The 25,172-nt window shown below is 45.3% G+C and overlaps 3 protein-coding genes across 6 annotated transcripts in view; all 3 read right to left on the minus strand.

Annotated features, from left to right (window-relative positions):
• Positions 1 to 11,861: 11,861 nt before the first annotated feature.
• On the minus strand, positions 11,862 to 15,106 carry Zip88E (Zinc/iron regulated transporter-related protein 88E). 2 transcript variants are annotated; one of them, XM_033467074.2, is made up of 5 exons: positions 14,866 to 15,106; positions 14,367 to 14,792; positions 12,733 to 13,075; positions 12,396 to 12,563; positions 11,862 to 12,187 (listed from the first exon to the last, which is right to left on the minus strand). In XM_033467074.2, the coding sequence occupies exons 2-5, from the start codon at positions 14,711 to 14,713 to the stop codon at positions 11,978 to 11,980; spliced, it is 1,068 nt and encodes a 355-aa protein (XP_033322965.1). In that variant the 5' UTR covers positions 14,714 to 14,792; positions 14,866 to 15,106; the 3' UTR covers positions 11,862 to 11,977. The 2 variants fall into 2 exon arrangements, with proteins under 2 accessions (XP_033322965.1, XP_033322958.1); XM_033467067.2 differs by having other exon boundaries at positions 14,367 to 15,106.
• Positions 15,107 to 15,725: 619 nt separating this feature from the next.
• Positions 15,726 to 18,206, minus strand: LOC117218647 (uncharacterized). The gene is made up of 5 exons (XM_033467197.2): positions 17,812 to 18,206; positions 17,626 to 17,746; positions 17,353 to 17,504; positions 17,154 to 17,291; positions 15,726 to 17,012 (listed from the first exon to the last, which is right to left on the minus strand). The coding sequence occupies exons 1-5, from the start codon at positions 18,016 to 18,018 to the stop codon at positions 15,804 to 15,806; spliced, it is 1,827 nt and encodes a 608-aa protein (XP_033323088.2). The 5' UTR covers positions 18,019 to 18,206; the 3' UTR covers positions 15,726 to 15,803.
• A 1,328-nt stretch (positions 18,207 to 19,534) lies between these two features.
• Positions 19,535 to 25,172, minus strand: part of LOC117218480 (LON peptidase N-terminal domain and RING finger protein 3) — a 44,656-nt gene continuing 39,018 nt past the window's right edge. For 2 of the 3 annotated variants that reach the window (XM_076523320.1, XM_033466906.2), the window contains 5 exons: positions 24,616 to 24,712; positions 24,259 to 24,458; positions 23,266 to 23,567; positions 22,971 to 23,178; positions 20,732 to 22,661 (listed from right to left, as the gene is read on the minus strand). In XM_076523320.1, coding sequence (XP_076379435.1) covers positions 22,299 to 22,661; positions 22,971 to 23,178; positions 23,266 to 23,567; positions 24,259 to 24,458; positions 24,616 to 24,712 — 1,170 coding nt within the window. In that variant the 3' untranslated portion in view covers positions 20,732 to 22,298. Of the gene's footprint in view, positions 20,353 to 20,731; positions 22,662 to 22,970; positions 23,179 to 23,265; positions 23,568 to 24,258; positions 24,459 to 24,615; positions 24,713 to 25,172 lie in introns of those variants that run through there. The other variant, XR_004489776.2, reaches the window with a different exon arrangement.

Consider the following 25,172-nt stretch of genomic DNA (forward strand, 5'->3'; position numbering starts at 1 on the left):
GAACTCGACGATCGATTTTTATAATAATCCATCGAGTAAATCGTAGATTTACTCGTAAACGTTTTATTCGATCTTCTTTGATAAACCGTGCTCCGTAGTCTCCGACAGAGAAGAGTACACCCGGTTCTATAAATAGTTGACGCGCGAAACTATTATTTACCGTTCGCCAAAATCGACAACGTTCGTCTCACGAGCGATCGAATGTACAAACGTAAAACCCGGGTCAACCGAACAACCAAGTTTCACGTTCGGTCGAACGCGATGTGTCCGCCTTTGAATACGAATCCAGCGTTCCTTTGCGCGAAATTTCCAACTAGCCCCGGCATGAAATATCCCCGGTGCCATAGTAATCTACGGAAACGACGGTGCGTTCGTTCGAGGGAAAAGTCCTGCGGAGGATTTTGTGCATGCCTGTTCGAGAGAACGCGCGGCGAAGTTGGAATTGGCCGCACGCAATCCCGATTTCATCGCGACAGCTCCGCATACGGAGAAAAAAAAAGCGGAACACGGATGGGAGATGCGGGTACGCGGGACAGGAGGGAAAACGAAGCGCAAAATAGAGAAGGAAAGGTAGCTCGCAAAACGTTCGTACTTCCATTCAAGACCGTCGTATATAAAAGTGCTCTCATTCATGCGTTCCGACCGACCTCCAGTGGCGGTATTAACGCTAAAAATGGACGCGGCGAATATGACGCTTTTAAAATCGTATCGCGTTCCCCTTCGTACACCGCTACTCTCGAACGAAACCCTCGAAAAGATCCAGCGGAATCCAAAAAGCGAATTACCTTGATCCGTGAAAACCCATTTGGAAAATAGGCCTCGTGGCTATAGCGGGTCGCGTCGGGTCGAGAACAATTCGGACGAAATTAATCCGAGACTGCTCTCGGCAACGATGCCCCTCGTTCTTCCCAGTGGTGGAAAAGTCGTCCGGAAACGTTGCGAGCCGAAAGAACGGACCCGCGGCTTCTAAATTGTAGACTTTTTCTATCGAAGGAGGCGGATGGTTGATAAACAAAATTTTGAAACAATTTATTATTTCTACGAAGATACGTAACCGAAAGCACAAAATATTCGGGCACCGCCAAAGTTTTACTTTGTTTCTAAATATTGGAAAAAACTGTATCGATGTTATAATATATTACCGTTGATCCAGTATTTGGAAAACTTTCTGACAATGTCAAAAACCATCGAATTGCGTTAAACATTTGTTAACCGAGTTTCTGTGTGCACAAACTGTTTTAGTCCAAATAACTTTCCTTTTACTGCTGCATGATTACGTATAAAAAAAGGATTTTCCGTTTATGCAGGATAATGTATGCAAAATGAGGCCATTAACTCGTGCCTCAAAGGAGCAGGTATATGACATACGCATACATATATCATCGATGAGAGAGAGAGAGAGAGAGAGAGAGAGAGAGAGAGGGAGAGAGTAAAAGCACCGGGAAAAGAGAAGCAAAATGCGTCGTTGAAGAATTTTTAAGTAAATGGGTTGATGGTACGATGAATTTACCAAAGTAAAACAAGTTCAAAGAATTCTGTCACAAAATGATGTCGTAGGTAAAACTGTCGGACTGAAATTCATAATTAATTAATATATAATATTTCACATAACCGAGCTCCTGCGACCAGAGACTCGTTCGTGTAGAGGGTCTAATCGCGACCCACGGTTCCTTCCATATTTTTGTTCCTCTCGAAGAGGAATCATACGTTGCGATAAAAAATTTTGATCTTGATTCACAATTCGAAGCAAGCAATTGCTAAAATGATTTCAAAAGCCTGTGACGCGATTGCGAAGATGCTGGGTGAATCTGTGCGAGAACTCGTTTTAAAAAGTTATTAGAAGAATGCAAACTAAATGTACAGGAAAATGGATTCCTTCCAGAGCGCGATCGGGCGGATAGCTGTGTGTTTTTAAGAGACGGTGCTTTTTCATCGAGCACGGTTCTATTAAAACCTTATTTAAGAGTTTCAACAAAAGGTTCGCCGCGCAACGAATATATCCACGTGAAAGAAAATGTTATCGGATATCTTTCGAAAGAAAGGAAATTCCCCCTCGAGAAGAGAAAGGGCGACTCTCGCGATGCTCTTTGGCCGCACTGAATTTTTTCTTAAGCACGGCTCACGGTTAAATAGATTGTCCGGACCCATCGACGAGATTTACCCGCGTCGCATGTATTATGGAAGAAACGGTAAACGGACTGGTCCGGCCGATGGCTGCGGATGATCCGTTTAGATAAGAAATAACCCAGGAGCGAAATTCCTGGCAGCAAGAGAGTCGGTCGAATCCTTTAAACCCTAATTTTGTGGAAGCCGTTGGATTAGACACGCGACAAATTGCACCCCGACATCTGGGAGTCCGGATAGAAGCCTCGATGTCTCGTCGAGTCGCTTATATAATAATTCCAGATACTCGAACAACGATACACTCCTGCAGGGACAGCTTGCTTCTGCAAAAATAGATAGATCGATGCCATTTCTTTGCGACAGAATTGGCATTTATTTGTAAATATTACATGAAAAATTGAACGTTCAAAAATGTTTTGCTATTTCTTATACGCCGACCAAACGTAAATCCGATACGACTGGAATATTTCTAAAAATTAGTCGCGAGCATCTTGATAAACGTATACAAGGAGACCGATAAATAATGGATAATACTGTGCGCGCGAGTATGAGATTATTTTTATTAGTTAAAGTGTCCGAGGGTGAGATTATTTTTATTGGTTAAGTTTTTCAATGGTATGCGATCGTTATAAATAAAAGTCAATAAAAACAAGGGGACGAGCGTGGGGTTATTTTGATTAAATTGATACAATTCGATGATCGAATGATGTAAGAGAAGCGAGAATCGTTGAATAACGAACGAGAAGCGAGCGGTGATAGAGATGAAAATTTAATTTTCTATTTAAGATCGCCGATCGAGTTCGACCGTGGAGGAGGTGAGATTCGACGCGAAAAAGAACAAGTCGAAAATATACGATATTACAAATTGTTTTATTCGAGGCTTTGTTTTCGAGAAAATTCGGTGACTACGCGTGCTATCGACTAGGAATCGGCCCCGACGCGTCTCTTCACGATCGACCGGTTCTACTTAGAAATACTGGACGCCTAAACACCTTAATCGTACACATTTTTCTAAACGATTGCTCGATAATTATTATCAACTGGTAAAAAACGAACAAAATATTACAAAAACAAAGGCTCGTCCACGTTACCGTTAACCGGTTAACGTAATTCGAAAGGCGTAAACCGTGCAAAGTGCGGTTGAAACAAACGATGGAACGTTCGCGGGAAGGGGCTCGTAAGTTGGTCGGAGACTGGTACGTACAAAGTGGTGGTAATTGAAGTGGTCGCCCGGAGGACTTTCTAGAATAACAGATTCAATTGGTTCCTGTACTCCCTGCTACCTTCGGCAACACTTTCATGCTCGACCATCCCACCGAGGGATCCAACCACGTGTATCCGTATAATCTCCTTCGATCGATTTACACGCGTGCACGAGCGCGCGCGCGAGCGCGCACACATACGCGACCGACAGGTGAAACTTCGACGTCTCGCGTTCGTGCTTCTCTTTACCGTTATTCCTTTACAACTCGGATCCACCGGAAGCGACGTTGAAACGCGGATAAAAACACAGCGACGCGCGGTATTAGGTCCAGAAACTGGCAACGATAACTTTGCTTATTTCTGCAACACGCTCGAAGAGATTCCTACCGGACCGCGCAACCGTTGATGCGTCATCCGCGATAAACGATCGGCCGACAATCTCCGAGACGAATTACCGTGTCATAACCCGGTCTTATATCGAAGATTCCACAAGTCCGATTACCAAATGCCTTCCATCGAAGCTCCGATGCTGCCCCTCCTTTGCCAACGTTTTCAATCCTCCTATCCTTCGCGCTGTTCCAGCTGTCCCTCTTTTCATCGTCTTTCGTTCCTTCGTCCCTTCGCGGTGGCTGTTCCATGTCGCGATATTGGAGTTTAGCTAACCGGGGAGAGCGCCGATCGAACGGCACCGTTGGAATCCCGGACGGCGAGGCGAGGAGGAAGGACATCGGGATAACGTCGTTTAAAGGCACAGGCTCGCTCCATTAAAATGCCAGTCGTTCTCGGTAAAGCTCGTCGCCTCTTCATTTTCAATCTCGCGTAAGCGCAGCCTGTGTCCAGTCCACGGTAACTAATCGTTCGCTCGTATCCGAAGCAGAATTCCGGGATGTTTGATCATCGTTCGATGGTCGCCGAACGTTCGATCTCGTCCCGTTCGAACACGCGACAAGATGCGGCGCGTCGAGAGGCACGGAATACGCCGACTTTGCGGCCCGGTGCTCGAAAATTATGGGAACGATCGCGCTTACCCCTATCGTGTACTCGTATCAACCTTCTAACCGAGCGTTTCGACCGAGCGTAAGCGGAACGCTCTTGTTCGTTTTATTAGAATCGATTCGAACGAGCGATTTTAATTACATTCGTTCGAGCAACGCGCCTCGTCGTTGCGTCTGCTGGCAACGATCGTTCAGGGTTTGCGAAAATTTCTTTAAAAGTAGACGAATGTTCTTCCAGCTCGTAGATCGTTACCGCAAATCCGAGGTGAACGTCCAAATGTCTGGAATCATAGTACTCCGAGCGAATCGTTCTACTTCGACCGATCGAATTTCGCGACGCAACTGCGACACGCTCGAAAGGAACATTATTTCGACCCGAGCCGAACTGGACTAAATCGCCTCAGAAACTGCTTCCTATCGAATAACCCCGAATCGACGATCCAATATGAGTATGCTGCGAACAGAAATATATAATAATACGTGTACGTACGCGTACGATAGTATTCGAAGTATGCCTAAATGTGCAAAATGTGCAAAATGTGCAAAATGTGCAAAATGAAAACTACATATTTGTTTAATCCTGCAACGACGGAACGATCTCATCGATTTACCTATACTCCTAAGATCCACGCGTTCGCGCAAAGATCCGCCGTCCACCGATAAGGTGCTCCCGATGTTCCGGTTTATTCGTGCGTTGGAAGCGCTATTTCCGTTTACTGATAAATCAAATAAAATATAAAGGACGCGAGAATGGAACAAGAGCTCGGAATAGAACCCAGCTGGAAGTAGGGAATGAAAACCGATGGGGACAAAGTAAGATAGATAGAAACGGCGAGATATAGAGATATACAGGGGATGCGCATACATCTCTCGAGACGTGAGAAAATTCGTGGGGCGCGTTCGTCGCTTTCGTTCGCCGATGAACGCCCATAAATATTTCCCGATATTGCGAATAATGAAAGGCCGGTGCGCGACGGTCGCGCGACCCGAATTGGTCTAATGAAAAAATTTTTTGCCCGCCGCTTCGCTGCGACCGATGAAATAACCTTCCCGTTTCTCATCGCGAAAGCCTATCGAGGGAAATCGAAACAACTTCGATCTCCATCGCTCTTTAAAACGGCAGCAATGAACCGAAACGAGATTTTGTTTCGAAAGAAACGTTTATCGACGCTTTGGCTGCCGCGTGAAAATTTTATCAAATCGAAGTTTTTTATATTTCGTCGAATTTTTTTCAATCGAAACGTTAAGCTGTACGACGCGAATTACATTTTCAACATTTTTACGTTTTCTGGATCTCGACAACGTTGGGAAGGTACAATGGATCGCGGAATGTAAATTAATTTTCGAATCGGACCACGTAATGTTGTCGCCCACGCATGGGTGGCACGGCCGATCGAAGTACAACGGAAAACGTTCGCAGTTATTTCGCAAGAATAATTATTAGTTATTCGCGCGATATCATCGAACGTATCCTTTCCAAAGCAAATGTTCGGTCATAGTTGTTGCGAAACCGAAGAAACGACCGCGTATTAACCGCGTCGAGCAGGTTCGTCCGGTGATATTTAACATAGGACGAAACAAAATCGAACGATTAATAAACATCCGGGCAACCGACTGTAAAACGTGAAAACTGCTGTCGCGCGAGCAAAAATAAATCACTTTTCCAATTTCCGGTGTAGCACGGTGGATAATTTACAAGCGAGATTCGATGGTTCGTTGCGTCGGTCTCGCGCGTATCGATATCGATATCGAGAAGGGTGATTCGATTCGTTTGCAGTTTACGAAACGCGTCGTAGCTCGAGCGGACCGCAGAGACGCGTTTCTCCTAGCCGTGTTCCTACGTTGATCGAATCGAATACTAATCTTGCTAAGGAGACGCCAACAACTTGACGCTAACGAAGGTGATGGTAAATGGTCGCTGTAACATGGACCACGAGTACCCGAACAGACGACACGAGTAGCGAGTTGATCAACGACGCGAAACTCGTGGTAATTTAAACCTATCGCGACAGTTAATTATCCTATATCGTAGTTGGACAAATTTTATTCGGACTACGGATCGGTTCGACGGCGATCGTTTCGTTGTTCATTTTATTTTCCAACGATTTATTTCGTTTAAAAGTTTAAAAAATACCAGAAAAAAATGCTTCTACAGATACGCTTTTCTCTCAATTTGGCACCGCATAGTTTTTAACCCGAAACCGGCGAAACTTTTAGCACGAGTAAAAAATTCAAGCGATGTTTTAAGAGGGGAAAGCGACGGTAAAATGATGTATGAAGCGCGAATCTAACGAAGATTTAATTCGCGGATAGAACTGCGCTTCAAATATAAACGACGGCGCTTGCGCGACGAATCAATATTTTGCGACGCGATAGCAACAATCGATGTGCACAATTTTTTTCGGGTTACGATACGAAATACCCCGATATATTCCAGGATTTTTAACGTTGCACCGGACGTGTTACGAATTTTTGCAATTGACAGAACGCGTCGATCAAAATGATGTTTGCGTCGATATTATCGGACTCGCGCTATATTATTTACGCGCGATCCCGGTCCAGAATATCGATGCGTGTATCTCCTAAGTGGGACCGTTGCCGACGCTATCGCTGGTCAATTAAGGACAACTTATCCCCATTGTCGATTAATACCGACGTGGAAATTATATTCGAGCAATCTCGATGAAAATATTGATCGCGCGCGGCACGCAACGTCGATCAAATATTATTATTTATCTGCACGATCCCTCGCACGGTTTGTCCAACACCGACGATCGAACGAATCGTTAAAAATTTTGCAAGATTTGCAACGAAGCCGTGCGAACCATGGTATGGTATCACATATTTGGCGATTTTGCTCTAAAAATTTTGGTATCGAGACCTTATCTTTCGTTTCCTCGCATCCTACAGATATATCGATCAACGTATCCGAACAGCTCGTTAACGTTACAAGTAAACGTCTAAAAATATGTAGAGTCGATACCTGAGAATATAGACATTTGTACCGACTCGTTCAGCAGGTTCTACCCGCGCGCATTACGAACAATCGACGGAAGAACAATACCCGGCTACGCTTCTTGCTTCGGCAATTTCTGTCGCATTGTTCTCGAAAAATTCAGTCGACGAATTCATTGTACCGGTTCTCTTAAGTAATGTAATGCAATGTAACGTAATGTATCGGGTAAAGTCGAATCTCGTTAAACTTAACTCTATTATCGCGTAGCCTTTACATAATCATCTAGACTACCATTGTGCATCGAACCGCTATTTCGAACAATATACTGCTATCAGATTCAACGGTTGTATGCGTTGTGTCGCAGAGATCACAGAACCGGATCCCTGTGGGTCGAAATACTCCGAAGAACTTTCCTCGAAGCGAACAGTGTCGATACGAACCGTGTAGCATGAATAAACTTGTCGCTTTAACGTTCTTTACAATAGATACAACGGATAGATTCGTGTACGCAATACGTTGCGGTACATGCTGCGCACAGGCTGATTAATAACAGGTATAACCAAAGTTATATATCGCGGATTTTTGTAGAAAATAATAAGCGTAAGTAATACGAGATACCGGTGGAATTCCATATAAAACAGTTTTCGCGACACCGCTATCGGAGGAGATATTTCGGTGGCCCGTTGTAAATGCCTCGCCTCCGTATATAACGAGATAAGTCGTCCGTCGCTTTATTAGATTGCGAGGTCCCGATTGCGTTTTCAGCGACGATCTTGTCTACTTCGAAAACGACGAAGAAACGGTGAAGATATTTGAAGAATTTCCCAGAAATTCCATAAGGTCCTTTATGTAGGTCATGCGAGAACACGCGAATGTCCTATCGACTTTAAACTTCCTAATAAGGGAACGAGACACGGTTTCGCTACGTAATAGGGCACTTTGAATACCATGCGGTAACAATATACGTAAGACAGCACCGAACTTGTTCCGATCCGATACGATCGCGTATCGAGAGGGCGTGCTTATCTGTCGCGCCGCGCCGCGCCGCGCCGGTACTCTACAAGTTTTCGGCTTTGTAATATCGGCAGGGAAAAGAATCGATGATCGCCGATGCCAGAGGGGTAGAGCGTCTCGATAGAAATACCGTACCCGGCAGAATCTCGGGAATCGCTCGACTCGAGCATCGAACGACTAGCAATTAGACGGATATGAAATTTCGATGCCATTATTGCTACCGAATTACTGGAATTCAGTTTCGCGCCCCTGTTCCGAATCCTTGATCGAATTCGTTCGTTTCTCCGTGTCGAAGATCGAATAATAACGATACTGCTCGCAAAAAGTATTCCAACAACTTTTAAAACGCGATAATTTGTTTGAAACCGAACCAAATTATTCGAATTGCTTTTAGACGACGAAGCGACCAGTTTACTATACAACGAATGAAATTCTGTCCATTGATTTTTTGTTGTTGCTTTTGTTGTTGCTCGTTTCACGTTTTTTTAATCGAACGTGGAACGAACGTTCGAAATTCGAACTCGAATTCCTACGGGTTAGGCTGGTACGGCTTCCGAGAACCGTCTCTAAATTCAGAGAACACATTTGGAACTTAGACTTTACTAGATAGGTTCCTTGGAACCCGGCAAATTAAAGCGAGACTCGACGAAGATCGAACCCTGCTAAATCGATGAAACACGAGTGCTCTGTGTAGCTACACGTTGGCTGCAGGTCGGCCAGTCAAGGAACCCGAAAATTACTCCATGCCGAAAGCGCTAAAGAAACGAGTGATACGCTTAACGCGTGTGCGACTCTGTTTATAGTTGGACAATTTTTGTAATATGTAATAAATCGTTGAATTCGAGGTAGAAACATTTTCGACCCGCTTTGCATCTTCGACGAAGAACAATTGGTACGATTTAAAACGATCGTCTCGCCTTTAAACGAAACGAGATAAATTCGAGCTCTCGGATACCGCGAGCGCGATTTCGGACGAGGCGTGCGATAAAACAAAAGGATCTTAAATGTGTTTCGAGCCGCCGCGCCGAGCTGCGCCGGATTTAAAGTTAGCCTTTAATGGATTGAATTCTTGGCTTAGTCGCGTCTAAACAACCGTACCGTGAACAATTTTCGTGGGAAGAACAGGGTAGCCAGCCGGTCGTGAAAAAAACCGTTAAAACTGACTCTATAATCGTGCTGCAATTACCGTTGGATCGCGGAGTAGAAGTGTTTTTTCGTGAAAGAGAACTCGTGAAAAGACAGCTCCCGCCTCCATTTAGTAAATTGCACGCGCCGCGCCGTAGACGAAAAACTCCGCGCCTCGAACGCTAACGAATAATTAAGCTTTATTCGAAACGACTGCGGTAGAAAGTATGTAAAATCTGGTATGCGCGTTGACTATTTTAGAAGCTGTCCACGACGATTCGTTTTAGGTAATAATAAGAAAACGTCGCGCGATCGATATACATATGTCGTAGCGAATCGTTTCATCTCGAAGTAACAATTCCGTGTGACAAAGTATGCGATCGACGAAATAATTTCCGTGTCGTGTGCGACGCGTTATTATTGAAGTTCGAAGCGTCGTAGTTTGCTCGCTGTTGTTTCATTCATCACGTTTTTCAATAACGGCCACGCGACGAGTTCTCGATCGTGTACCTACCTAGGCTACGGAAATATCGTTTATCGATAAAGGGATCAAAAAGCGCGAGAAAAAGTTCGATCGAAATAGTTCCGACGAACTATAAATATCGCGGTCGTATTAGAAACACGCGTTAAGAAAATGTACGTTCGAAACTCGATAATCGTAAATATTGCATCGTTCTCCGCGATTGAGCGCAACTATGAAGAAGAATTCTATCGGCTAGCACCGAACCCTATAAATCGTATCGCGCGAGCAAGCGATAACTCTCCGAGTATACGCTTTCGTTCGAACCGAGCTATTTTTCAAATCTGCACGATCGTATGCGTACAAACTATTCGTCCACGAAGAACGTTTCTTCGAGAACTTTCAATGTACCATCGATCGTACGAAAGTTTGCAAATTTTTGCTACATTCGTTGTCGAGCGCTTTAAATCGTTGAAAATTTATTTTTTAACGAGGCGTCGAAATTTGTACAAAGTTCTTTCTTCGTGGTAATTGTTCAGGCATTTTGAAACGAACTACGACCACATTTCATAATTGTAAGAAACCGCGCTCGAAAATCAATATTTATTTTTCGCTTCAACAACCGGACCGTGCAACGTTTCGTAACGCGAGTAAAACCTTGTCCAACGTATATCGCCTTCGTTATACTTTTCGTCTTACATTTTTATTTCGACGTTTCAACAACGAACGTTTACGTACTCGCGTGTAAACAATTTGAACTGGACGCGTTCGCTAAGCGCGCGGTAGCGAAGAATTTCATAAATTCGAAAAGTACCATTCCATGAAATCGTACCGGAAGGGGATTGAAAAGTTTTGCTACGCGATTCGATTATCGTCACCTGGTAGAACCGCTGTCCGAGCAATGATAGATCTTCGCCTATCGCGAGTCATTTTTCATCGAACCATTTCCATCGTTGAACCTTGGCAAATTAATCATCGCTTCCGCAAAAGGCTTATGGAGATTCGATGCTCTATCGGCTGTATATTAAACGCGATATCGGTTGAAAAGCGTTTTACAAATGTTAAGGTAGATAGCAAACAACTTTTTAATTATTCGCGTCGATCGAAAAAAAATTCCGGGATCGCGATACGCGATACCATGCTATAAGATATTATAATAATTGCTACATTCGGCGATACGATCGATGGTTGGCCAGTGGCAACGATAAGAACGTAAAGGTAAGTTCCCTGTCGATAGTCAAGGTTTCCCGAAGTTCGCGAGTACACGAACCTAAAAGTCTTCGTCTCGTTAGAAGTTGGCGCGGTAAGATATCGCATCGTATAGCGCGCACTGCGAAACGAGTTCTCGAGAAGCAAACAATTTTGATTTTCAACTTCTTCGGTGGTACGCGTCCTCGCCTATTTCCGCGCGGTTGTTCGATACTTGGCGCGGAGTGGGTAAAACAGAAACCAACTGTTAACGCCGGTTACCATTTATACGTACGATTACGAACTGAAAAATTACGTGGGAAAGGAACGATCATGGATCGGAACTAGAACGTTTTATCGATTTCGTTCCAGTATTCTATTTCCATGCAATCTTTAGAGAACGTATTTTCCTCCATTCAACCCTTCTCTTATTCCGACACGACTCTCCCAATAGCGTTACACGTACGCGCGCTTATATTTATACATAAACAAGAATAGCTCCCCGAGGAAATTTATTTCAGACATTCTCTCCGCAATTTCCCTTCGTTTCTGCGCGATATCGTTTCAATTTATTGGGACTTATTTCGCGCGGACTGCCTCGTTGTTTTATTCGATCGAACGCTTGATACATCGATGATCACGAGTGTCTCGTTGTCCGATAAAAACAATAGGGCTGCTCTTGTTGCGATTTCGTGGAAATTCTATCGTACCCGAGTCGATAAATTGACTCGATAATTTCTCGTCGAAGCATCCGCACGTAACTTCGATAGTTGTGAAATAAAAAAATCTTAAATCGTTCGTTTCGATCGATCCGATAGTTTCGGCGTCGAATTACATTTTCTTTTATTCCTCGTAGTTGCGTACACCAATGTTTAAAAAGCGAACGATTCTATCTCGCTGGCATATTAAATATCACCCGCCTACATAGTTATTTATCACGTATATAATGACGAAGCCGAGAACCACGGAAAAGAACTGTACAATTCCAGCGGAACGCCGTGAACTCTTGTGCCATCTTGCCCTTTCTCTGGGAAGAATTTCGCTAACCGTCACGAACAGCAACGATCCTCCGGCTAGACCTTGTAGAATCGGCAGACAAACCGTTAGCCACTCGTGCTTCATCTGAAACAATTACATCGATACGTCCGTATGAAAAGAGAGATCACCGTTATATCTTGAACGGAAGCCCCGATAATGATAATCGGATAATTTTCAAACGCTCTTCTGAAATGCTTCGAAGAAGAAATTTTCTTCGGTAAAAATGTTAGCTTCGCGATCGTACGACCGTTGTTCCGACAAGATATTATACTCGAAGCGCGTATATACGTACCCGAAGCATCAACATTCCAGTTCCGATGCCAACCGCGGACCCTGCGGAGAAGGTAAATATTGCCAGTACGAGCCTAAAGACGGAACTGCTTGCGCCAGCTAGCTCCAAGCCTAAACAAAAGCCGACGACAAACTTGTGCGAGGCCACTGCACCGACCAAGAGCAACACCTATAATTACAAGACACGGACGTAGCTCGAATCTTGACGCAGTTTTTAAAAAATGCGATCACGCGATTGCATAGAGATCGGCTGTCCGGAGATAACATTTCGAAATAGAACACGGTGGTGTTCGCGTTCGAACAGCCTTCCTCGAATTGGTATATTTTAAATCGCCTACCTCGGACGTTGTTTTCTGCAAACCGATCGCTTGTCCCTCGAGCAACGAGTGCACGGTGAGCGCCAACAAAAGGCCCACGAGACTGGTGTTCGAATTCGGGCAGGGTTCGGAGTGATTACCGTGGCACAACAACGTCTCCTCCTCGTGAAAACACGACGCAGGGGCAGTTGCCGGATATTGCAGCGCTCCGTAAGTGCTGTTTTTCCAGCTGTTGCTCGCTCCGTTCCCGTAAATATTCGTCTGATAAATCGATTTCGAATTAACCTCCGGCGAGTAAATGTCTCTGACAGATTGCGTGGGCGCGGAATAGTTCGTTTGGTGCGAGTGAGTTCTGCAATGGTCTCTGCAATCGAAAAATGCATTTCACGATCGACGTCGGGACGAAACTGTAATTAGGAGATTACTACCCCTGGCGAACGAATACCGGGGACGGTTCTTGTTTTTCGACTTTCGATTTTTTTCTGGTCCGAACCAGAGTCGGGGCAAAAAATTTATTCGGACGTCGGACAAGAGACGAACACCCGTAACTGTTCGCCCAAATAACAATTTATTCGGATAAGATTTCATCGAAATAACAAGTTACCGGCTATTGTATTAATTGCTACGATTATTTCTTTTTCCTTTTCAAAGGTTTCATCGCCAAGTTTTTGTTATTTTCGAACAAATTGATCGTCGACGCGTAACTAAATAATCTTTCTACGGGGGTAGAGGTAACCATCGCGCAAATTCGACGATTCGTGTTTACAACGCGTGCGTCTGTTTGATCGGTGTCGTCAACAGAATAGTGGAAATTGAAATGGTTCGGAACGTATTTATGTATTTAACGGAATGTATTCGTGCGCGAATATATTCTTGCAAAATTACGTAAAAATAAAAAAAGTCAACGATTGTTTGCGCTATCGTCCGAATAAATTTGCAATCTCTATTCTTCGAACAACTTATTCGAACAAGGAAGGAAGAAAATTAAATAGGAATGGTATGGACAGCTTCGCGATTACGATCGCGTTTAAAGCGTTTCATTTCTGGAACCATAAAATTAATTGGTTACGTATTTAATTGTTTGTATAGTCGAACAATCGTTAAAAACACACGCGACGTACACGATTGATATTATAATAGCAATTTGCAGTTGCGAACCGGTAAATCGTTTTTAGAAAATGAAAAAAAAACTTAAAAATCCCAGAAACGTCGGACCATGCCCGACCGTTGCTGTATTTATTTAAAAAATAAATCGATCTTCCCGACCCAACGAAATAACTTTCATTCGGTTGTTAGCGACGTGGGCCGGATAAAAAAGACAACACGATTAGTGGGAACAAGCAATAGCTTCTACCGTGTGTCTTATTCGCCTTCCATTATCAGAGGTTTACCAAAGACTTCGGTCGTATTATCGAGTGGTTTAGAGTGCGAGGCGATGAAATTCCTGCACCGACGTATATTTCCACCGAACGATCGACGCTTTGATACAGAAATCTTTCTTGAGAAGCGTTGAGAACAAAGTTTGTTAATATCACAGTGGACGTCGACGCAATATATATATACACGGCGACTCGACAAAAGAAAAAAAATATCTTAAAATTAACAACGAGCATAGAAACGCCCATATCGAAGAGAATTGTTGCATGTACACGTACACCTTATTCCCAGGACATCGATATTCGACCGCTTCGGGATTGTGATCGATCGCGCTGCCCCAAACATAGTGAATGGTTTCATCGACGAGGTACAACAAAAGAAAGCCGCAAGCAAACACCAGTTCCGCGTAATTGGGCATCAGTTCGCGCGATTCCGGCAGCATGTGGAGAATGCATGTCGCCAAGAGAACGCCCCCGCCGAAACAGAGCGTGCAAGAGAGCAGCAATCTCTGCTGAAGTTCTCGGACCCGCGAGACGAAGCAAACCGGGGCGATTCCGACGACGAAGCTGCCGACCCCGATGGCAATCATCGAGGCGAGTTTCGCCTGGACCACGGTGATCGTCATTATTACGGAGAACGTCCGGCTATGCGTGCACGGTACACCGACACTGGCAGGAACACTGATTCGAACGATCGACGCTAATCTAGAAACAGCGATAAGGTGGATCGGCTCGAGAGACGCGACCGCGACCGCGATCTCGCTCGAAAATCGATTACCAGGGAAATCCGACGGGCAACGCGTCCGAACACGACCACCGTGTCGAATCCGGTGATCGCATTATCATCTGTCACCGACTGCAACACGGTTGCCGCCCGCACCAAGATTTTCGGCAGCGCCGCGCGGATCGGAGAATAGCGCGTGCCGCGGTACGAAGAAAGAGCTAAACTGGCAGGAAACGTTCGAAACGAGCGCAAACGCTTCGAGAGCTTCGCTCGATACCGATAAGACGCTACGATAACGCGATCTGACGTCGTTCGTCGCCTTGGACTTACCTATTGTGGTCAGCTCGTTGTAAATCGGCACGTTGAGACGGATACGCGATTGCGTGGATCGCGCGGATATTGTTTATTGGATTCGCAACGGAGATATTGTACGCGTTGTTAACCCTGGAGAGGTCGCGATCCGAAAAATTCGTAACTAGGTTGTTCAGCGTTTCGTCGATGCGCGCGAAGCTGATCGGTTACGTTTTAACCTCTGTTATCTCAGCTTTGAAAACTCTTGTCGCGGAACAAACCGAGACCGATGTGCCACAGAATTGAATTGTAATCGTAGCGACTCGAGCACAAATGATTCCGATCTCGCCATCGAACGCTCGCTCGCGTTAGAGAGACGCGGATAGCCAATTATAGTTTCCGCGTGTTCCCGACTAATACGATCATCGATGACCGCGATTTCGTCGCGAGTTGGCCGAAACGATTCTATTTCAATCGGCAACGTCGAACGGTCATAAATTCCGCATCCGATATACGTATGTGTATCTTTTTGTTTTTATCGCAGCATCGTATCGAATTTGCTTAAATCGTACCAAACCAAAGTACGGAGTTGCGCACGCTTCTCTCAAAATATTAGCAATTACGACGGTTGACTCCAAATGTTTATTAATCGCAACGCAACTTGTAATTACGACCGTTTACCTCGTTCGACCGACGCGTTTTCAGCGTTTGTTAAGATTGCTTATGCGCTTTCGATATTCGTACGTATACGCGGTAGGAAGACTATCGTTTCCAGCCAATCTACCGCAACTGCTGGTCGATCCCAAAGAACGCAACACGCTCGTTTTGTCGAACAGTTTCTTGCGATCCAGCGTTCGTCGATCGTCGATGTCGACGCTTGGCACGGGATCCTTGTAAATCCCGTACCGCTCGAAATATTCCGATCTGTCTTTATCACGCTCCGTCTTCGGTCGATTCTTATTCGTTCGCGCGACGTCTTTAACCTTTCCTTTCGCCATTTTCGAGTTGCTCGAACGTCCGGAGCAGGCGGAGACGTTGGACCTGACCGATTCAGCGGTTAAGGGTTCCGATTTTTCCGACAACCGATCCAGAGTCTTCCCGATGCGGTCGTTTTTCAATATTCGGTGTTCCATGATCTTCCGAAACTCTTCTTTCCCTTTCCGATCGCCGCTGTACGATTTCGGTCTTTCTATACCGCCAGGGTTGTAATCGAACAAGCTGGCCTCGATCGAATCGGCGAAATCGAAGCCGTCGTCGACGGCGGTGCATCGATCGCTAACGAGAGACTCGTTCGCGTTCAAATTCGTCGATTTACTCTGTCCGATCCTTTTCGTTTTTACGTTTCTCTTTGGTCTGGTCGACGCTGATCGCATCGAGTCCGATTTTTCGATTGCCGCGGAGCTCGCGCGAATCGAGCGTTTCGGTTTATCGGAGCCAGGTCGTTCCTCCATCGTTCCGACGTTGGTGTTACCAACTTTCGTCTCCGGTCCGCGCACCCTGTTCCGGCTTTTATCAGATTTCGACTCGACGGCTTTATCGGTGACCATCGATTTGTTAGCTTCGCGATTAATTCCAGATTTCGGTAACAGTTTTGTCCGACTCTCGGTCGTTTTTACAATTTTACGAACGTCCATTTGCTGCGACTCGATCAGCGGGACTTTCTTTTCAGGCTTGGGATGGTTTTCGATCGTCGATGTCCCTAAACGATGATCCGATGGTTTTTTTGTAACGGTGTTTCGAACGGTTCTTTTACGAACATCCTCGGATGATTTTTTCGCCGTTTGGTTCGTGGATGAAACCGATTTCGCTAATCCTTTCGATGGGACGTTCGAGACCTTCGACGCGTTTTCGAGCTTCGTGCTAGATTTTGTGGTTAACGTCTGTCCGGATGGCGGATGAGATCGAGTTTCCTGCAGAACAAAAAATGTCCCATTAACCGGCTGATAGATTTTCCAGCGAAAGAATGTAAATTAAGATCGAAACGAATGCGTTGTTTTCGTTCGTTTAATTTTTTGTCGTATGTTCTAGTTGCGATCGAACGATCGTCGTACCTTGCGTTCCTTCATTAGTCCTTGCGATTGCGCCAGTCGAAACAGTTGTTTCCAATCGGTGGACGATCTGTCGTTCTTCTTCGTTAACAACGTGTATCTTTTACACAATATTTCCCAGACAAAATTCTCATCGAAGATCTAAATGTTCAAAGCACAAATGGGGAAATTTGTCGCATAGGATTTGTTCGTTCTCCGTTACCTCTTTAGCGACGTGCGACAGCGTCGTCAGGTTCGCGATATCGCGCACCGTTAGATGGTCGACTAATTTTGCGATCACGGTCTTAGGCAATGTGAGAAGAGTCGCGCTCTTTCTGGAAGCGATGTTCCTCGCGTGCCTCGATAAATATTTACCTAACGAACGTATCGTACAGTTATCGTGTAACCTAGGTCGCGCGAAACAAATTCGACAAAGTACGGGCAAGGGGTTGTGAGCAAAGAACGTTTAAGAATTCAGCCGGTTGTCGCTGCTTACCGAAAACTCGTTGGATTTCTTCTTGCAGCTGTTTGTCGTATTCGAAATCGACGAAACTGGAGGTTCGCACGAGCGGGCTCTTATGAGGACCGTGCGAGATCTTCCATACGTACAATATCACCTAAGAGGCCGATTCGAAGGGGAGATACGTGTAAAATTTGTCGGTTGAAATTCCATTGTCGATACCTTGTCGCGGATTACTCTGAGTCCGTAATAGTCTCTGCTGGGCGAAGGTGCGACCGAATACTTCTCCAGATACTCGATCTCACCGCTCATACTCGACGCATCGGGATCGGTCAGATTCCCGCGTTGCGTCTGAAGTTGATTCGTTAACGACGGATCGACGTGAACAGAGTTAGAACGGTTTGCGAACATTGTAGGTTGTAATAACATATGAAATATCTAATCTGTAGCGGCAATTTTGAAACTGCTAAAAAATGTTTTGCTATCCGTCCTGTCGAAGAATGGAAACGAGCACCCCGATACGATCTACAGATTTTATCGAATCGGATACGAGTTTGTCGATATCCCGTTCGTATAGAAATTCGACGAGGAATCGCGTGAAACGAGAACTAGAAATAGAAACGTTACCTTTTTAAATTTAACCGTTTCACGTTCGTCGTACACGCATAAAATCCGCAGTACCGTATACGGATTTCCAAGTAGCCGATAATAAAATAACGCTGGATAGAATGGCAGAGTTTGTAATTCTTAGCCGCGAGGCTGGCCGAATAATCGAACGACGATACGATAATTGGTGGGCGAGATGCTCGAGTTCGGTTAGTCGGGTTCGGTTGGTTGGAAAAATACGTGTGTTGGTGCCAAGTAAATGTACAAAACTCCGAGACATTCGATTTCGTGACATTTTTATTACAATAATTCCATATGAAGAGATGAAGATAAATATAGAAATGTTGAAGTAAAAATGGAAAGTTGTGTGACATTACATACTATTTTGTAATGTATATTATAACAATATAGAATAGGTAGGCTATACGGTAATATCACAATGCATGATTCACAACTTCGTAAAAGTCTAGAGAGGAGAATATAAATTCTAGATCGGGGTCGCTCTCGGTCCGCCGTTCCGATCCTCGACGACGACGCGAAACGGCGAAACGGCGAAACGGCGAGACCGACGCGCGCCCCTTTGTTTTATCGGTTAGAAAACGCGATGAAAAATGTGGTTTCCGTGGATTGTTTTCAATTTTTCTCTCGTTTGCTAGACATTTTTGAAAACCGGAAATATTTACGCGTACAATCGAGCAATGCCAATTCGTAAACCGTCGCCGTTGCTCGTTCGATAATATTGGGAGCATCGACGACGCTAGAAGCTAATAGTGGTTGTAGACGGTACCTGTTTACAGCGACGCGGTACTCTCTTCTTAACCGTAATAGTAATAAGAATAGTAATAATAACAAGAGCAACGATCGTAATAATCGCGACAACGGACACATATTATTTCCTTTTCATTTTATGTATGTAGGTTTGATTGCATGATTGATATGACGTTCCTAACGTTTCGAACAACCGCTACGTCTCGGATGATACTTAAAAAACCGCATGAAAATAAATTACTATACGCTACCATAGTCGAAAAAGTCTTATGAGCGACGGAATAAACTTAAAGGCTCGTATTCATAACACCGTATTATCACTAAACGATACACCTTTGTTTCTTCGAACGGTTCGGTGTGAAAGTTTAATCTCAAACATCGATAACAGGATTTCGTTGGATCGGACGGAAATCCGATCCGGACGATCGATGAGAAGTGGTACAACGAATAAGCGGTGTATTTGTCACGCTTATGCGACTAGACAATTATATTTTAACGAGTCGACATCCCACCCCCCCCCCCGCCCCACCCCACCCCACCCCACCCCACCCCACCCCACCCCACCCCCCTCAACCCGCCCGGTCTCATACTTTCTATCGTTATTTAGAATAACAACGATTCCGAATTCGTTCGTAATCTTATCGATTAGTCGAAATTTCTTATCTCGATAGAAATATTGCCAATTTCTGATAAATGTAAGAAGTTATCGATTACGTTACGATTATAATTTTGATTATAAATATAGTTCATTTGGGGCGATTGTCTATGTAGTCGAACGCGAATCTTCTTAGAATCTTAGAATGTTTAATGAATTTTGTAACGCGAATCGTGTTGCGCGCGTCAACGAGTAGATATATGTATACGCGCACGTATACCTCTGTTAATCGTCTAAGGAGAGACAACGGCTCGTCGTCGGTTTCCTTTCGTTGATAAATGTAAAAAGGAGTATGGTTTGTTCTACTAGAGCGTTTTGAATACAGGCCGCGAACAGTATAAAAAATTGAGTTTCATGTCATTGCAAAAGCGTTTCGCCACACGAACTGGTCGTTGTTGGAAATTACATTCCGACAAATATGTATGGCCAACTGTGAGTAACCGAGAGGAAATAAAGCGCGTGTTGCTCGGGAAATTCGATTTCTCTCGTCTCTCCTGGTTACACCGGTGTTCGGTTCGTCTTCTCGCTCTTTTCGATCCGTTCAATTTTGAACCGCTGCGAAGTTTTATCGAACTCGACGATCATCGTAAAAGCGTTTTTATATCGTATCTTTGCGATCGCACAACATTCCGAAAAAGTTTTCTTTTCGCTTCTTCGAACAATTTTCGCTCTGTCGTCGTCATTTTATATCGCATTTGTTCCAACCATCGATTCTCGCGCGAAGAACGTCGATCCTGAAAGAGATCGTACTTATAAATATTATATTTAACGATAAGCACAACGTTAGAGAAGAAAAAAATCGAAGGAATTTCTCTCGTCGCGACTCGAAGAACGCGCGCGCACGTCCGATGAAATTTCTCTAGTCCAAGCGCGATAAACGCTTTCGTCCTTTTTACGAACGTTTCGTTCTCAGCGTACTCACTATAAATACAACACCCTCGCTCGTTGTATCTACAAAGTGTTCCGTTTAAACCGCGGTAACGCGTATCTTGTAAACCATACGAGATACGAACAAACTTGTTCGAACAGTTGTTGTTCGGTGCAGATGGAGACATTGTGCGATGCGAATAAACGACCGCCGTCGCGGTCTATCATTGAAAACGGTCGAAGGGAAATGTTTCCAGCAATTTTATACGTATAAAAAGATGTCTCTACTACGATGTATACAATGAATCCGTTCACACGATTCGTCGCTTAAAATAACAAATCGTTCGCGTCTTCGATCGTTTACGAGATACTTTTGTTTTCTCTACTTGAACAGGACACCCTGCGTACGAGTATATGTATATCCACGCGATTCGTTAGAAGGTACAAAATTTCAAGTCGGGGTACGATCGAAACGTAAGCGTGAAACGACGCGCGTACCTCTGATTGCAACGTGTCGTATTACATGCTCGTAGGTACATGTATACGTAAACGTGTGTATATACATATTGATATATGTATATAGATTATTTTGGAAGAACAGATTTGCGTATTGCAACAGCGCATAGAGAATCGCGACGCCTTACCGAGGCGAACGATAACTTTCGTACGGGATATGTGACTTTTTGGAACGGGACAAATTTCTGATCGAATAATCGCCGATTATCCGACGTATGCGGGGCCCCGTGCTACACTATTATATTCTCTACCTACGGTTGGAGCTTTCGAATGCGAGATACGTACACGAAACGTGTGATTTTATTGGTCGAAACAGAGTACGCTCGAGCAGCAAGATACTTCGACTCGAAGATTCGCAGAAACATCGTGTCGATTCGGCGCGATGAATCTATGAAACTTACAGGTTCGCTGCGATCGTTATAGTCTGTAGGGAGTTTGAGCAACGACGAGCGTGAATTTCTACGTCGAGAAATGCGATGCAGGATTAAATAAATGGTTGTTGCTCGAGTTATCTCAATTCGTATAGATAATTCATAGGTAAACGTAGATTTCAAGACCAAAGTGTACACATACGCGTAATAACGTTCATTTTTCAATAGACGGTAGCATAAATTTAAACGTCGCGATTCTTCGGGAGTTTTACGCGGAGAGTCCGAGATCTCGTCGCTGTTCGCATCCGGAAGTTCCAACCATTGTCCTCTCGAAGATCGTGGCGTACTTTAAAACGCGAACGCGCGGAAGTTGTTTCAAATAGGCGTGGAAGGAATTAAGTTTTGTGAAAATTATAAAAAAATTATTAAGAAGCAGAAACGAATGAAATCGAGAGAGCAAAGAGAAATATTTGTGAAACGATTTAGCGGATCCGTCGGACGAGCCACGATCTCCGCGAGGTGGAAACGAATCGCGAATCGCGAATCGTGAATCGCGACGAACGCGATCCGGTGCCCCGTAAAACCCGCGTGCCCCGCCTTTCGTAATCGCGTTATCGTTCCGTCGATAAGGCGCTTGGATGCATAAGTTTAGCGAGTACCGAGCGCACTCGAATTAAAACGTAATCAACGGGATTAAGTGTAAGAAGAAAGACCGGAGGTCGACGAGGACCGGAAACCCGACCGATCGCGAGCCGCGGAGCCCCCGTCGCCCCGCTTCCGGACATTAAATATCGAGTAAAAAGTGGCAATCTTCGATAACCTACGTCACAAGTACTTTGTACATCGAGTGAAAGTCGAATCCCCTTTGTTCGCCGCGGCGTAACGATCTCTGAACGATGTGTCCCCGAGGAACATGATTTTTCGTCTTAGGACTGCTGTATGACGGAGACCGTCGTCTCCGCGATACCACCCCCGTCTCGGCATATACTGGAGGAAGTGGTCGTTTCCTCCGATGGCGCCGGAGCAACCGTCAACTGCCTCTGCTCCATGTGATCCAGGGTCTTCTCGATGGCCCTCAATCGCTTTTCCAGGCTGGTCGTCCCGAGAATCCCTACCTGCAGCTGCGGCCCCAACGGTAAAATCGCCAGCAACCACCACGTCCAGGACGGCCCGTCCGGTAAACGAGGCCAATCCTCTTCGGTGTCCGGCATCCGACCGAAAACCCGTTGAATCTCGGATTGCTGCGACGACGACACCGTGTCCCACCATCGCCTGCCCTTCGCTCGCACCTGAAACGAACACGTCCTCTATTTAACAAATACGTACGTTTGAATCGTAGAACACGGTCGCTGCTACGGTTAACCTTTCGTTTCTTTCGAGCAATTATCGTTGCTTCGCGCAACGCTTGTTACTCGACGCAACGGTCTCCGATATCAACGACGAACCGTGGATGGATTTTACGCGCAGCGTAAAACAGATTCGGAGAAGATTAATTCGAGTTGGAACACATTCGAATGACGCGAATGCAAGCGTTGGCGAACGCGATACGGTAGTAATTAGAGTTGTATTTTAGCAAAGACTTACTGTAAATGTCCTACCTTATCGTGTAGCTCCAAGAGGCTCAACAGTTGGTCCTCCTGTACCATCGCGTCCCTCAAGAATTCCACTTGAGCGGTATCGTAGCCGTCCCTTTCACCCCCGGAGATAACCCTGAATCTCCTTCCGCCGACTGTACTGAGGATACTGCAACCGTCTTTCAACAGAACCCTGTCCCGAATCTCGAGCATGGTGCCGTATTCCGCGTATCTGAAAGATTCGTAAATATCGAATCGCGTCCGACGTCGAATAATCGTCGCGTTCAAAAACAAATATTAATATAGAACGATCGCGTACCTCTTTGTTCCCGTCGCTTCCCTGTTCAGACACGCCGCGATGCCAAATTGACGAACGCCGCTTTCCACGCATCTCCTGACCATCAGCCTGTATCTGGGCTCGTAGACGAAGAGAGGACACGCGACGCAAGGGAACGCGGTGGTACAAACGAACACTGCGATCTGTTCGCTGTCCAAAAGGCCGAGTCCCTGCGCGAGCTCCAATCGGTGGCTGGTCGCCCTCGACGCGTACTCCGCCGGTGCCACGGTCTTCAAAGCTCTCTCCACAAAGTCCGTAACCGTCTTTTGGCTGCTGGCCAAGTACTGCGAGTTAAAGGACACTCCGGTTAGTCGAGCAGAAGTCTCGTCCTCGAGAAAAGCTTTCGCTCGAAAAGATTTCGACGACAGGATTCGTGACTTCTTTGCGAAACGGGACCGTTTCGCCTCCCCTGGCTCTCGCCTTTTCGGACGGGACACGCTCGGACCGCTCTGTACGCGCCTAGAACCGATTCGCTGCGTTCGCTTTGAAATTACGCGTGTTTCTTTTTCACGAGGAAACGGTTGCGACTCGTTGACGAAACGTAAGATCGTACGCCGCAAAAATGTCTTCAACGTCTCGCCGATAAAGACGCTCGCCGAGAGCAATTGGTAATGTCGCCGCGAACACGGAAGTTACCGACAACAGCTGTGTCGACCGCGAACAATAATATAATCGTTGTAATCCGCAAAATCGTTAACCGCTAGGAAGCGATACAGCTGTTTTATGGACAAGCGTTGCCCGCCGTTCCACGTCTTTCGGGATTAGCGAATCGTGACTAACGCGAGTCACGTTTCCGAGGCCGAGTCACGAATTAACGCGTAAAATTCTAACAGATCTTGAAACCGAGAGAGAAACGTTGACCCGAGGTTGGGATTCTAGGAGGAACCTAAAGTTAACCTGAACGCGGTTAACGAATCGAACGCGAGGAACGAACGTTTAACGCAACTATCGCTAACGGATACGAATGTTACTTACATCGGCGAGAGACGTGACGCATAAAGGACAAACCGACGAGTAGTCCAAGCATCGATCCAGACACATCCAACAATACGTGTGCCCGCAGGGCGTCGTTACGGGTTTCCATAATAATCGACAGCAGAGAATGCAATCCAACTCGCCAGCAGTGCCGCAAGAAAGGGGCGGTAGAAGAATTTCGGCGGGCCTTGTTTCGAGTCCTGCAAAATGGAAGGTATCGTTCGCGCGGTTATACATTGTCCGTTAGCATCTTTCCGATAATAATAATAATGTTTGCAATATTATCGCTTATTCGGAGCAAAACGAAATATCCGAAATATTGCAAATAATTTGCTACGCGTTCCACGTACGACTCACTTTTCAGTTTTTCTATATCTTGGTACACGCGATCCAGGCCAGCCTGCAGCTTGCCGTTGTGTGGCGCTGCGGTCGACAAGAGTCTCCTGCTAACCGTCTGCAATGAATCAACAAGCATAATTGGATTAGGCGCGAACTTTGATCTGAAATTATTGGGATTGACACGAGTAGAGATCCTATTCTTTGAAATACAATTCGTTTTTATCCGCCACGGCACGCCGAGAGATTGTGCAAGATTTAATGGATCGCGTTACGCAATCTAGAAATCTTGTACAAACCTAATTTCTCGATACGCCGTTTGCTCCCTCGACGCTCGTGCCATCGAGCCTCTTTCAATTTTTCCATTCTCGTACCATTTCCAACGCTGTTACAACACTTTCCCGTACACAGGCGATTATCGATATCTTATTGTTCGAACTAGTTTCGACGACACATGGAAAGACGCAAAGTCGTAAACTTAATATCCGATCGTAAATACACGAGTTTCGAATAATTCGGATTCGCGCGAGCAACGCGAAAATTGAAATTAACTATAAATCTTCGCGAAACGTGTACAA

The sequence above is a fragment of the Megalopta genalis genome, chromosome 6 (genome assembly GCF_051020955.1).
Source record: "Megalopta genalis isolate 19385.01 chromosome 6, iyMegGena1_principal, whole genome shotgun sequence".
In the NCBI taxonomy this organism is placed as follows: domain Eukaryota; kingdom Metazoa; phylum Arthropoda; class Insecta; order Hymenoptera; family Halictidae; genus Megalopta; species Megalopta genalis.

Bases quoted from the DNA above. Each gene is read 5' to 3' on its own strand.
- Zip88E (XM_033467074.2), bottom strand. From the start codon at position 14,713: ATGACGATCACCGTGGTCCAGGCGAAACTCGCCTCGATGATTGCCATC. The intron at 12,564-12,732 runs GTAGGCGATTTA...TTGTAATTATAG, and splicing joins TGCAGAAAACAACGTCCGAG to GTGTTGCTCTTGGTCGGTGC. The intron at 12,188-12,395 runs GTACGTATATAC...TAATTGTTTCAG, and splicing joins CTGGAATGTTGATGCTTCGG to ATGAAGCACGAGTGGCTAAC.
- LOC117218647 (XM_033467197.2), bottom strand. From the start codon at position 18,018: ATGTTATTACAACCTACAATGTTCGCAAACCGTTCTAACTCTGTTCAC. The intron at 17,292-17,352 runs GTAACGGAGAAC...TTGAACATTTAG, and splicing joins TGTCGCACGTCGCTAAAGAG to ATCTTCGATGAGAATTTTGT. The intron at 17,013-17,153 runs GTACGACGATCG...TTTGTTCTGCAG, and splicing joins GACTAATGAAGGAACGCAAG to GAAACTCGATCTCATCCGCC.